Source organism: Staurois parvus, unplaced genomic scaffold, assembly GCF_062004578.1.
Source record: "Staurois parvus isolate SC_StPar_1 unplaced genomic scaffold, SC_StPar_1.0 ptg000031l, whole genome shotgun sequence".
Taxonomy (NCBI): Eukaryota; Metazoa; Chordata; class Amphibia; order Anura; family Ranidae; genus Staurois; species Staurois parvus.
In genome coordinates, this window is record NW_028317827.1 from 4,080,309 (window position 1) to 4,093,026 (window position 12,718).

General features: G+C 40.9%; 1 protein-coding gene across 3 annotated transcripts in view; it reads left to right on the plus strand.

The window, feature by feature from the left end:
- The window catches only part of GPD2 (glycerol-3-phosphate dehydrogenase 2), a 304,438-nt gene that overhangs the window by 47,236 nt on the left and 244,484 nt on the right, over positions 1 to 12,718 (plus strand). For all 3 annotated transcript variants that reach the window (XM_089659673.1, XM_089659690.1, XM_089659682.1), the window contains exons 3-4: positions 2,541 to 2,712; positions 8,594 to 8,718. In XM_089659673.1, coding sequence (XP_089515799.1) covers positions 2,541 to 2,712; positions 8,594 to 8,718 — 297 coding nt within the window. The remainder of the gene's footprint in view (positions 1 to 2,540; positions 2,713 to 8,593; positions 8,719 to 12,718) is intronic.

A 12,718-nucleotide genomic window follows, 5' to 3' on the forward strand; every position in this document is an offset into this window, starting at 1 on the left:
GTAGGGGAAAAAGTCCAGAATATGTCGACCATGGCATACCTGAATCATTAGAGAAGTACAAGATCCCGAAATCTCCTCAACCCAGCACAAGAGTTTCTAAGGTGGGCGGAGAACAAAGTACTTTCGGTATCAGCGGTCCACATAAAGGGGTCGGTCAACATGAAAGCAGACTTTCTCAGCCGACAGTTAGTGCACCAGGGAGAGTAGAAACTCAATCCCGAGGTATTTTTTTCAGATAAGTCTGGTCTTTGGCTGCCTGGAGATAGACCTTTTTGCCTGCAGGAAAAACAGGAAAGTGAAATGGTATTTCTCATTGGCTTTGTAACAGGGATCCGAAGGCCTGGACGCATTAGCGCAGGAATGGGATTTTGAGCTGGCATATGGCTTCCCACCTCTGCCGCTGATCCTGCGGGTACCCCATAAGCTGGCGCGATCAGGGTGCAGACTAATCTTGCTGGGCCCATGGTGGCCAAGAAAGGCCTGGAAGAGATGGGCCGTAGCTCCCCCGCAGCTTCTCCCAGTCAGGAGCAATCTTCTTCTACAGGGGCCAACTTTACACCCCAGTCTGGATTTCTTTCAGGTAATGACTTGGTTTTTGAAAGGCAGATCCTGAGAAAGAAGGGGTGTTCGTAGAGAGTAATAGACACTCCTCTCCTCAGTAGGAAACAGGTCACCAGAAAAATATATGCCAAGGTGTGGATGGTGTTTTCCACCTGGTGTCAGGAGTTCGCCTTCCCATGGTCCTGGTGTCTCTGGACTTTCTCCAAGCAGGGGTGGACAAAGGTATAGCACGAACTACCCAAAAGGAGCAGGTGGCGGCCCTGTCAGTCTTTCTGGATCAAAGACTCGCATCAGAGCCCCCTAGTTAAGAGATTTCTGGGGGGCTAGGGAGAGAGTGACCCCAGTTAAGTTACATGATTTTCCAGCTTGGAATCTGACCTTCGTATTAGAGGCTTTGACCAAGCCACCATTTGAGCCAGTGGCACAGATTTCAGTTAAAAATGTATCCCTTAAGTTAGCCTTCCTGTTAGCCATTAAAATGGCAAGAAGGATAGGTGACCTACATAGCTTGTCAATCAAGGAACCCTTCCTGGAGGTGTTAGGGGACAGGGTTGTACTTAGACAGGACCCTCTGTATGTGCCCAAAGTGGCTTCAAGGTTTGATAGAATGCAGGAAATTGTCCTACTGTCTTTTTTTTCAAAACCCTAAGAATGAGGGGGGAAAGCTTTTCATTTTTTAGATGTCAGGCGGTGTTTACTGACATATTTAGATAGAGTAAGTGACTTCAGAAATTCAAGTCACCTTCTAATTTTGTTTAGTGGTCCAAGGAAGGGACAGCAGGCATCTAAGCCAGCAATAGCTACATGGATCAGACAAGCCATCTTCTTAGCTTATGAGCAATCAGGAGTCTCAGTACCCTCTCACCTGAAGGATCATTCTACTAGAGCGCTAACGACCTCTTGGGCAGAAAGGGACGGAGCCTCGATTAAACAGATCTGCCGAGCAGCCACATAGTCAAGCCAGGACACCTTCGTGAGACACTACCAGGTAGAGTTGTTGTCACCCCAGAACCTGGCATTCGGCAGGAAAGTATTACAGGCAGTAGTCCTGCCCTAAGGTAGGCCTGAGTTCCTTGCTTATCTCAGGTGTGCCGTCCTGGAAGATGACTAGAGAAAAGTATCCGTTGCACTTACCAGTAACTGTGTTTCTGGGAAATCTTCCAGGATGGCAGGCCTACTTCCCACCCATGTCTGGTGTTGATTATGTCAAGACAGATTGCCTATTATGCACCAGGGTGCAGTAATACTCTTTTATATAACTTAAGAGTGGAGGGAAGGACGGGGAATTTAAACTCTGTCAATTGTTGATTGTGTTTTCTGTCAGATGGAGCTAGTCATCTCTCAGGTGTGCCGTCCTGAAAGATTTCCCAGAAACACCGTTTCCAGTAAGTGTAACTGGTACTTTTCTCATGGACAGTTAGAGCAGTCTTGTGACTTCTATCAGTGTCCAGCCAAGCACTGTTTAATCTTGTAGGAGGAATTTTCACTCTCTTCTGTCCCATGAGGCTGCATGACCCCCAACCCTCTGTCTCTGTCTGGAGAGTGCTGATTGACCCTGTGCCGATCACATGCACCCTCTCAAAAAAAAAAAAAATAGCGATACACACCAAATAGAGCATGTGCTGACTTGTCACTGCTGCTCTGTACTATGGCAGATGGATTGAGGACTGTGGAAGAATGGGAGGATTAGAGAAGACAGGATCAAACCGCCTTACACAATGTGGAGAATTAACCCCTTCAGTTCCACAGTGAGTATAACAAATATGCTTTACTGCATATATAGACTGAATTTACTGTTGTGGGTTTAGTAACATTTTAAGCTCCAAATAGAAGATAGATCATTCTATAGAAACACCATCCATAAGTAATTATGTTTTACATAGAGTATTGGATGCCATTTCTTCACATGCTGTAAGATCAGTTCTTTTCAATCTGTTTGGTTTTGCCACATGGTCCTGAACATGCTGTATGTCTTTCAGGTAAACATAACACATGTGAATGCCGCTGAGCTGATCAGACAGACCAATCAGAATGAACTACCATCCAGAGAGGCTCAGCTACTCACATTGGAAAACACTAAGGAATTTGATGTTCTGGTGATTGGAGGAGGAGCCACAGGCTGTGGCTGTGCCTTGGACGCTGTTACCAGAGGTATGGATCTTGGAGTATTATCAATGTATGCTTTTTATAGTATTAATCCAAGAACACATGGGCTTTTTAAATTGTTAACTCTGGAAAGCATCCTGTTCTGTGGACGTTCCTCATTCTTTACCAGGTGTTTACAAAGAGCTTGGTAGGGGTGGGCAGAGCTTACACCAGTAGTATTGCGGAGGTCGTTCTATTCCATCGAGTTTTTTAAATGTTTGCTGAGCCCTTTTAACCACTTGCCTACCGGGCACATTTACCCCCTTCCTTCCCAGGCCAATTTTCGGCTTTCAGCGCTGTTGCACTATGAGTGACAATTGCGCAGTCATGCAACATTGTACCGAAGCTAAATTGTTTTGATTCATTTTTTTGAGACAAATAGAGCTTTCTTTTGGTGGTTTTTAATCACCACTGGGGTTTTTGTTTTTTGCTAAACAAACAAAAAAAAGACTGAAAATTTTGAAAAATGTATTTTTTGTTTCTGTTATAAAGTTTTGAAAATAAGTGATCTTTCTCCTTCACTGATGTGCGCTGATGAGGCTGCACTGATGAGGAGTCACTGATGGGCACTGGTGAGGAGGCACTGATGAGGCTGAACCGATATGCATCACTAATGGGCACTGATAACCAGCACTGATGGACACTATTAGCCTCACTGATGACCCTGCACCGATATGCGGCACTGATGGGCACTGATAATAGGCAATGATTGGCACTGACAGCCCACACTGAGGAGGCACTGACAGCCCGCACTGAGGAGGCACTGACAGCCAGCACTAAAGAGGCATTGATACAAAGCACTGGCGTGGCTACACTGATCATCAGGGCCCTGATGATCAATGTAGAAGTCCCCTCTGAGAAATGCTGCTTACCGGCTCTCCTCTCTTCACGCGCTGTCAGCATGAGGAGAGGACTGCCGATAACCGGCACTTGCTATTTACACTGATTGAACACAGCTGATTATATGATAAAAGGCCGCTCTGATTGGCCTTTTACCTGGACACATGATCAGTTGTGTCCGAAGGACACAGCGATAACAAATCACACCGGGTTCGCACCCCAGGGGGCATGCGAGGGGGGCGTGGTTCAGGGAGGACGTCCATGGACACCCTTCCAGAACTAGCAAACTGTGCTGTTGCCATCTTTTGGCTATAATGTGGTCGGGAACTGGTTAAATGCTTATTAAAGCAACCACCAGCACTTGTCCTATGGAGATCCTGTTGCCAGACTATTCATTTGAAAAATGAAAGAAAAATGTTCTAATAAGATATTTACATTTATGATATTTTATGCATGTTATTAACCAGCAAGTTAGCCAGTGTAGACTGAGAATGCGTATGGACACTGTCATCTTGGATATGATGCCTGCAGACAGACCAGTTGTCACGCCAGTTACACACCATGGTAACCTTTCTCAGCCTGTGTTCAGTGGAATCCAAGGTTTCCACCAGAAGTTGTTAGTGGTTCCTTGGGCTGTAGAGGCTATGGGGCTGATGTATCTTGTATATGGGGCATTCTTCCTACTGACCAACAATGTAAGGGATCCTTTTTTCTCTCACTAACTGCTTATATAAAAAGGCATTTTTTACTGAGCACCAATGTATGGGGATAAAAATTATCTGCCTTGGGTGTCAAATGCCATAGGCTGGCCATATATGAGTAATTCTTTTCGAACTATTTGCTTCAATAAAACATGCAGCAACTCTTAGCACTGTATGGACTGTATGTAGCCTCTGATTGGCTGAGATGGAGAGGCAGGCCGAAGATATCACAATCTCTGACTTGGCCATTCAGAGAGAGCTTTCCATTAATTAATTGATTACAAAGCTCTTCATGAGTGGCTGAGCAGTATTTAGTCCAACTCTGTTTTGTTTCGGGGTGTAAGAAGGGAAGTTCCCATCCTACTGCTGAACCACAGCACTGTATACTGGATGTGGCTGAGGCTAAATACAGTTCATACAGCTCTGAGACATTGCATCTGTTAGTGAAGTAACATTTGGTCCAAACGAACCATTTAAACCACGCTAAAAGCTGAAGATCAACTTAAAAACTTTTAATTGGAAAAATAAGAATGAATGAGTCCTTCTTTGACAGTAGGGGAAAGTGATGATCCTAATCCTACCAGCCTATGCTATTGGATCATAAAAGGATCCCTACACTATATGGCTAAACGTCAGTGGACACCTGACCATCACAAATATATAAGCTTGTTGGATATCTTATTCCAAAACCATGGACATTAATATGTTGCCCCCGTTTCCTTGCCTCAACTCTTCTGGAAGGGTTTTCCACAAGATTTTCAAGTGTATGGGTATGTGTGTCTACCAAACTGAACAACTATTTATGAATCAGGTACTGATATTTAATGAGAAGAGTCGTTTCGCAATCTGTCTTCCAGTTTTATCTCAAAGGTCTTCAGTATGGTTGAAGTTTGGACTTTGTACAGGTTGTTCAAGTTCCTTCACACTGAACTGATGAAATCATGTCTGGATCTGGTTCTGTGCACAAGGATAGAGTGATACTGGGAAAGACAAAGACCTCCCCCTAACTGTTGCCATAAGGTTTGAACAGCAGTTGTGTAACATGTCTTTGTAACAGTACTCTTCACTGGAAACACCCTGAGCATAGTTTGGAGGGGTGTTCACTTATTTGCAATGTAGCGTCAGTGTGATGATCATATAATGTAGGTGTCTCTAGGTAAACTTCTCTTTGGCTTTATAAAAAAAATAGTGTACACTTATGGTTCATGATATTTTAACACCAAGTAATGCATTCTATCTGCAGTCTGCCTAGTTTAATGTTAGAGAGCTGCTGCTAATGTAACATAGAAAATGTGTTTTTCTGCTCAGGGTATTCCATCTCTTTTGCACAGTTCAATAAAATTTTTAAGTTTCAATAATTTTTTATTGAATGTTTACAGTTTACAAGCAGAGCAAAATAACCAGTAAACCATTGTGTAGACACAATATAGTAGAATAGTGTATAGAATAGTGTTGCACATAAAATGATGATATAAATAACAAAAAAAACACATAGGATTATCTTTTAGCACAATGGGAAGGTTATAAAGTTGCAATAGCATCCAGAGTGTGGACTAGAAACAACATTCTCAGAGATATTCCATCCCAGGGCCAGGCAAATCATGTGACCAGTGACGTAACACGTGGGTGGAGCCTAGTGACATCACTTCGCAAACCAGGAAGTGTGGTGAGAAAAACCATTTTTGTCATTGGAATTACATGCCTTCACTGTTTAACTTTGTGAGTGGATTTTAATAGCTTAATAAAGGAAATCTTTTTTATGCGTTGCACTATGATTTGTCCTCTCTTCCCCTGAGCATTTACCATCCCAGTGGGAAGCTGAAATCCGGTCTCTTAAATCTGGTTCTCTTGCCAGTAGCAAGGAAATGGCTACTAAGGGATATCGGTGGACAAGCAAAAGATTTACCAGTGTTTATAGTGCTTATGACCTATATGATATATGGGTCAAGGAAGAATGTGAGTGCATGGCACACTCATTGGTGATGGGAAGCACTTTTGTATATGTTGGATGAAGTGAACACTTTATAACACTGTTGTGGAGCACGGTGTGTTTTGCTGTAATGTGAGCACATATGTTTTGTGCACTCAACCATTCGCTTTAATTTAAATGATGTTGCACTACGATATATATTTTTGTTTTTTATATGCACATTTTTGGAGTCGTGATTGAGTGAAGAAATTCTGGATTCGTCGCCACATGAAATGATTCACTTCTGTAAAAACGCATTTGATCTATTGTAATTTGTAGGTCCAACTTAGAGGTGAGCAGGTAGAGTAACTTGAGCACAAGCATGTTGTTTGGAAAGTGATTGTTAAAAGCACTAATTTGGACATTCTGTGATTTGGGAGTTGGACTTTTATTGTAGTGTGGATTTATCTTACATGGGATTACTGGAGGATTATTTTATTTCATTTATATGTCTGGATGAGAAGTTAGCGTACTACACATTCTTGGTTTATATAAATTTTAAGTGAGAGTACACTTAATGAGTGGGTGCAGCAATCTTCCTTTGTTTATTTTTATTTAGGGTGTAGCAGCGCATGAGTATGAGCCTTTTCGCAGTGCTGGCGGGCTGCTTACAGATTGTTTTCTGCACATTGGTATTATTATTTTTATTTGGATTGTAGCACAATAATATATTTGGGTTATACAGTCAAAGTCTAGTGGCATAAATTGTGATCCAGGGATCCCATACTTTGTGAAATTTGAATAATCTATCTTCCGATGTGGCAGCCATTATCTCAAAAGAGATGTTTGGTTTTCTCCATGACCTGAAAATGGTTTGTTTGTGGCAGAATTCTGATATAGAACAATCATCTGTCTCACCCACTGGATGTTTCCGTAGGGGTCTGCCAAAGATGGTACAAATTATTTGATAAATTCTATACAAAAATAGTGACATTTTGGACAGTTCTATCAAATATGTCTAAATGTGCCATCAGCACTGCATCCCCTAAAACACTTGGAGATCCAGTGGCCCAGAGATCGAGTGAGAAAGACAAAAGGGTACCAAGTATCATCAAATTAGCACCCTGTAATTGGTTTCCGTAGCTAGAACCATATTAGAACATTCCAATGTATTGGGCCAGATTTCATGCCAGTTTTCTGAGAAGACAGAGATCTCAAGATCCAGTTTTTAAATTGTAATATACAGTACTTAGGTGCTAGGGATGGGGAACATGATAAAACTATTATGGATATTTAATGGAAGTAATCCCTGGACATGGGGGTCTATGTTGCAAAAATGCCAGAAAGAAGTAAGTCTCATGGGCATTTCAGAATGTCACAGTAGGGAAGAGGCATAACGTTTGATTGGAATACCGTATATCGAAGACTTCTCTAAGTGGTACAGTGTGTACGTCTTTAAGAGATTCAAAAGATGCAAAGCCTGAGGGATGTAAGAGATCATTGATTTGGAGTAGATTAAAATGCGTCCACCAGGGGAATTACTAGGAGAATCTCAACCTGAAATGAATAGTGGGAATGAGGAGAGAGGGAGATGAAGGGGATAGAAACTTTACTAAATATTTAACACTGTCCCATACCTTAAAAGAGTGGGAATTGAGAGAACTAGGGAGACATTTATGGTATGGAGGGGAAGCCATAGATCTGAGTGGAGAGGTTCTATTAATTGAGAGAGGCAAATGGGAGATTTTATGCAGCTTGGAAATAGCTAAGCATATGATGGACGCCAAGATCTCCTTATAATTTTGGTCTGAATAGTGTTTGTCTAGCAACCCTCTGTCTAGAATTGCCCCCAAAAAGCAACGATCTTGGCATGTAAAGAGCACAGAAAATGTAAAGGTAATTGTATTAGAAATAATTAAATGATTAGAGGAGGTTGTGTGTTTTGGGGGATTCTTTCCCCAGTCTTTTTTTAATGTATGAGCGGTTTCAGTGTATTTCAAACTGTTTTATACTTATGCAGAATAAAATGTTGTTTTTTAATGAAATGAACTGTGGTCTCATGCAGTGCCTATAAAGTCCGCCATTGTACTGTCTGGGTGTCTAGCAGTTGTTTTCCCCATGATCTTAATTGGATGTGGCACATTGAAAGCTCTTATAAACCTAGAAGTACTCTAAAGCAATACAGCAATTTAGGAAAGATAGTCATTTTAACAGCCGTGATCCTTCCAAGCCAAGAAATAGGGTAGCGTTTCCATTCAAGCAGTAAATCTCACAGGTGGCATATTAAGGTTGGGTAGTTTGCCTGAAATATTTTGTTATAAGTAAGTAAAAACCCAAATAAGGGAGTTTATTGAAGGTCCATGTAAATTTGAAGTTGTTGTGGTTGGTTTGATATTCCTCTGGGGAAGAGCAATGAACATTTTGTTATTTGTTTCAGGACTTAAAACCGCTCTTGTGGAAAGAGATGATTTTTCCTCTGGAACCAGCAGTAGAAGCACAAAACTGATCCATGGTGGTGTTCGGTACCTGCAGAAAGCTATCATGAAGTTGGATGTTGAACAGGTGACCATTTTATATGGATATGTCAATTTTTTAGAATTGTTGTCAGTTTTACATCAACAATAATCTACTGGTATCCCTCAGGCTCTATTCATGACTCCTAGAGGGCTCCAGGTATTCATACTGGCTAAAGACGTAACAATAATCACTTTTTACGTTTTGTTGGATTTTAATGTTGAATTATTTCTTTCCAGTCAGATGTGGATAAAACATTAAGGGCATTTACACTCTTCCAACATGCTAAAACATATGTTTGATGGTTGCCCATAAAAAGGTAGTGTTGTTTCCCATCTCAGTGCAGCAGTGCAGTGTGTTTTTAAAAAACATGACACGTCTTTTTTTTTTTTTTTCCCTGCATTTTAGTGGGTTGAGACTCCCATAGGAGTCAATGGCAACATGTGTTTTGATGCGTTGGCAACAAGTATTGAAAAACCTTGGTCATTGGCTGTTCACTCTAAATACAAATGTTAAAAATGTAATTGAAATGTGCATCAATGCATGTCAAAACACAAATCAGTGCACAAAGGAAAGGTTGATATGTAACAATGCATCTGTTTAATGCCACAAAAAAGCACACATGTGTAGATCTCTAAATGGGCCCAAAGTGTTATTTGTCCCATTATTATTTTTTTTTTTTTTTACTCTTCCCCAGCACCCACAAAAAAAGTCCTATGCCGGACAGAAGGCTGCAGCTAAGGACCACTGTTCTTTGTTTGTGAGCAGTGGTCTCTCTTCAGGGGTCTGTCACACCCCTTGTCTTGTCACCACTGCAGCTGTGCAATTGGAAACGTATGCTAAAGCTCCATCTATGGCAAGGCTGGTTGTGCTGAAGTCGATCTATTGAGGGAGGGATTCCTCCATCAACACTGACCATATTAATGGCAGAATCAAGCAAAGAAAATTGCATAATCTATGGTCTGCCTAAGGATCACCAGTGCTGCTGATTGCAGAGCTGAAATGGAGCCCTGTCAAGGCGGTGTGTTGGACCACTGTACAATGACTGCTAGCATAGTCATCTGGAACCTTCATGCTGCTGTTGAATAGATAATAGAACCTGTCTTTTTGGAAAATGAAAAAGTTGTTGCTGGATACATTTAGTTGCTAGTTCCTGCACTGTCGTCTTGATTTTCCAGCTTCACTGCTTAACATTCCACTGACAGAGAACATGTAAGTAATGTTAGCTTTGAAATTCCTCTCCCTTCCCCTCCTAAGTTTATTAAAACTAGTAAATGTATGTAAAGTGCCCTTTTTAATATACACATCTGAGCTTTCTTAAACAGTTTACACTGATGATCAAATATTGAAGTACATGTCTTTGCAAAATGAAAAAAAACAAAACCAAAGATTCAATGCATCTCTGTAATACATGTACATTTCCCCATGTTTTGTCTCTGGTAAAACCATTACAAGTGCATAAAAGTACTATCAGCTTCTAATTTCTTGGTTGAGTTGCAAATGCTTCCTCTGCTACACTGAGATCCGAAGCAGTGTTTTCAGCCCCGCGTCTAACTGCTATGTTATGGTAGGGGAAAGTGTTTTGAAATCTGTCAGAGAAGAACTCTGGCAGGGCTGAAAACGCTGATTGGGTTTTTAGTGCAGCGGTGGTAGCATTGTCCACTTGTACAGGCAGTTAGGACGTTAGATATATGGCAGATTGATAGGTACTTGCTGCATTTATAAGATGGCAAAACATAGGAAAGGTGCATGTGTTGCAGGATATACTGAATTTTTTTTTTTTGACTTAGCAGATCTACAGTGCATTTATAAAGCATTCCGACCACCCCCTCCCCTTCAAACAAAGCTTTTGCCAACTCCCAATGGGCTTTCATGTGTTTTGCACTAAGGAGAAGCTTCCATCTAGCCACTCTGCCATAAAGATCGGTGGAGGGCTGCAGCGATGGTTATCCTTCTAGAACTTTGTCCCATCTCCAAACAGGATCTCTTACTAAGGCACTTCACCCTGTTGCTCAGTTTTGAGCTCTTCGAAGAAGTTTGGTACAGCCAGGACTCTTCCATTTGAGAATTATGGAGGCCACTGTGCTCTTGGGAACCTTCAGTGCAGCAGAATTTTTTTTTTCTGTAGCCTTCCCCAGATCTACTATGCCTTGCAATAATCCTAGCTTTGAGCTCTGCAGGCAGTTCCTTTGACCGCATAACTTTTGCTATGATACAGTATGTATTGTCTGCGGTGAGGCCTTTTATAGAGCAGTGTATGTCTTTCCAAATCATGTCCAATCAATTTAATTTATCACACATTGACTTCAATCAAGGTGTAGAAGCATTTCAGCAAAAATCATGAGAAACTGGTGGCACCTGAGCTAAATTTCAAGTGTTGTCACAAAGGGGTTTATTTACTAACACTGGAGAGTGCAAAATCAGACTCACTTCTGCATAGAAACCAATCAGCTTCCAGGTTTTATTGTCAAAGATTAATTGAACAAGCTGAGGTTAGAAACTGATTGGTTGCTATGCAGAAATGAGTCTGTTTTTGCACTCTCCAACTTTAGTAAATAAACCCCAAAGGGTCTGAATACTTTTGCCAATGTGATATTTCAGTTTTTTGTTTTCAATAAATTCACAGACCTTTCTAAAATTCTGTTTTCGCTTTGTTATTATTGGGTGAGTGTAGATTAATGAGAAAAAAAATCTATTTTAAACAACTGTCTTATCAGGCTCCAACATAGAATTCAAAAAGGTGAAGAGGGTAGGGCAGCACAGTGGCTAAGTGCTTAGCACTTCCTTCTGGCAGTACTAGGGTCATTGGTTCGAATCCCAGCGACGGCACCACCTGCTTGGAGTTTGCATGTTCTCCCTGTGCCTGCGTGGGTTTCCTCCAGGTACTCCGGTTTCCTCCCACACTCCAAAGACATGCTGGAAGGTTAATTGGCTCCTGTCTAAATTGTCCCTAGTATGTGTATGTATGAATGTAAGTTAGGGACCTTAGATTGTACACCCGTTGCGGGTTAGGGACTGATGTGAAGGTACAATATATATGTGAAGCGCTGCGTAAATTGACAGCGCTATATAAGTACCTGTAATAAATAAGAGGGTCTGAATACACTTTATGAATATACTGTATACCATCATAGGTGAACCCAAAACATATAAGTATTTTGTCATTAATGTGTATATATAATATGTATAAATATTACTGTGCTCTTAATAATCTACATATATTAACTCCTATGCAGTGGCTTTATGTGATTGCTGTAATCTGCCTTGTAGTCATTACATAATATATACTTTTATCACACCAGTGCACAGATAGTGATATCTCTGCTCTGTGTATCTCTGCGCTGTGGATTTTCAACAGTTTTTTAGCTATTTATTTTTCTTTTTCTGTTCATTGTAAAACAACAGCGGTTTGTGGCTGAGTTATAAAGAGCGTTGGCAGGCCATGTCATGACCAAGTAAAGGGGTCATTGAGTTTGTTATAAACAAAAATCGTCAATAGATTTCAAGTGACACATCCCTGGTCACTTCCGTCTTTAATCTCTTCTCTTCTTTAATCTAATCTCTGACTGTTAGCCTTGATGTCACAGCACCTTATGAGCAACGTGCAGTGAGCAAGGCTTCATTGAAGTGGGCTGCTGCAGCCTCATCATATGCGGCTCGCTGTATGCCAAAGAACTTCTACCACCTTAGTCATTTTACTTGTGTTATCTTGCATTTATATTGTTTTTCTGTAGATGAAGAATGACCGTATACCTTATGACATTTTTAAATAATGTTTGTACGTTTTTTTTTTCCCCCTCAAAATCAAAGATTTTGATACTTATCATCTTGCCACGTGATTAGTTATTGCTCTGGACTCTGATCATGTTTAGTAAATAATTGGTTTTATCTCTAATGATCTATTATGGTTCCTTTCACCACAAATGCTGCATTCCCAAGAATACCTATCTGTAAGAGCTAGGATCATGTCACTCGATTCTTAAAAGTAGAGACTCTTGCTGTTATAATTTTAGATGGTCTTTTGGTCAAATTTATTAGGACTTACTAA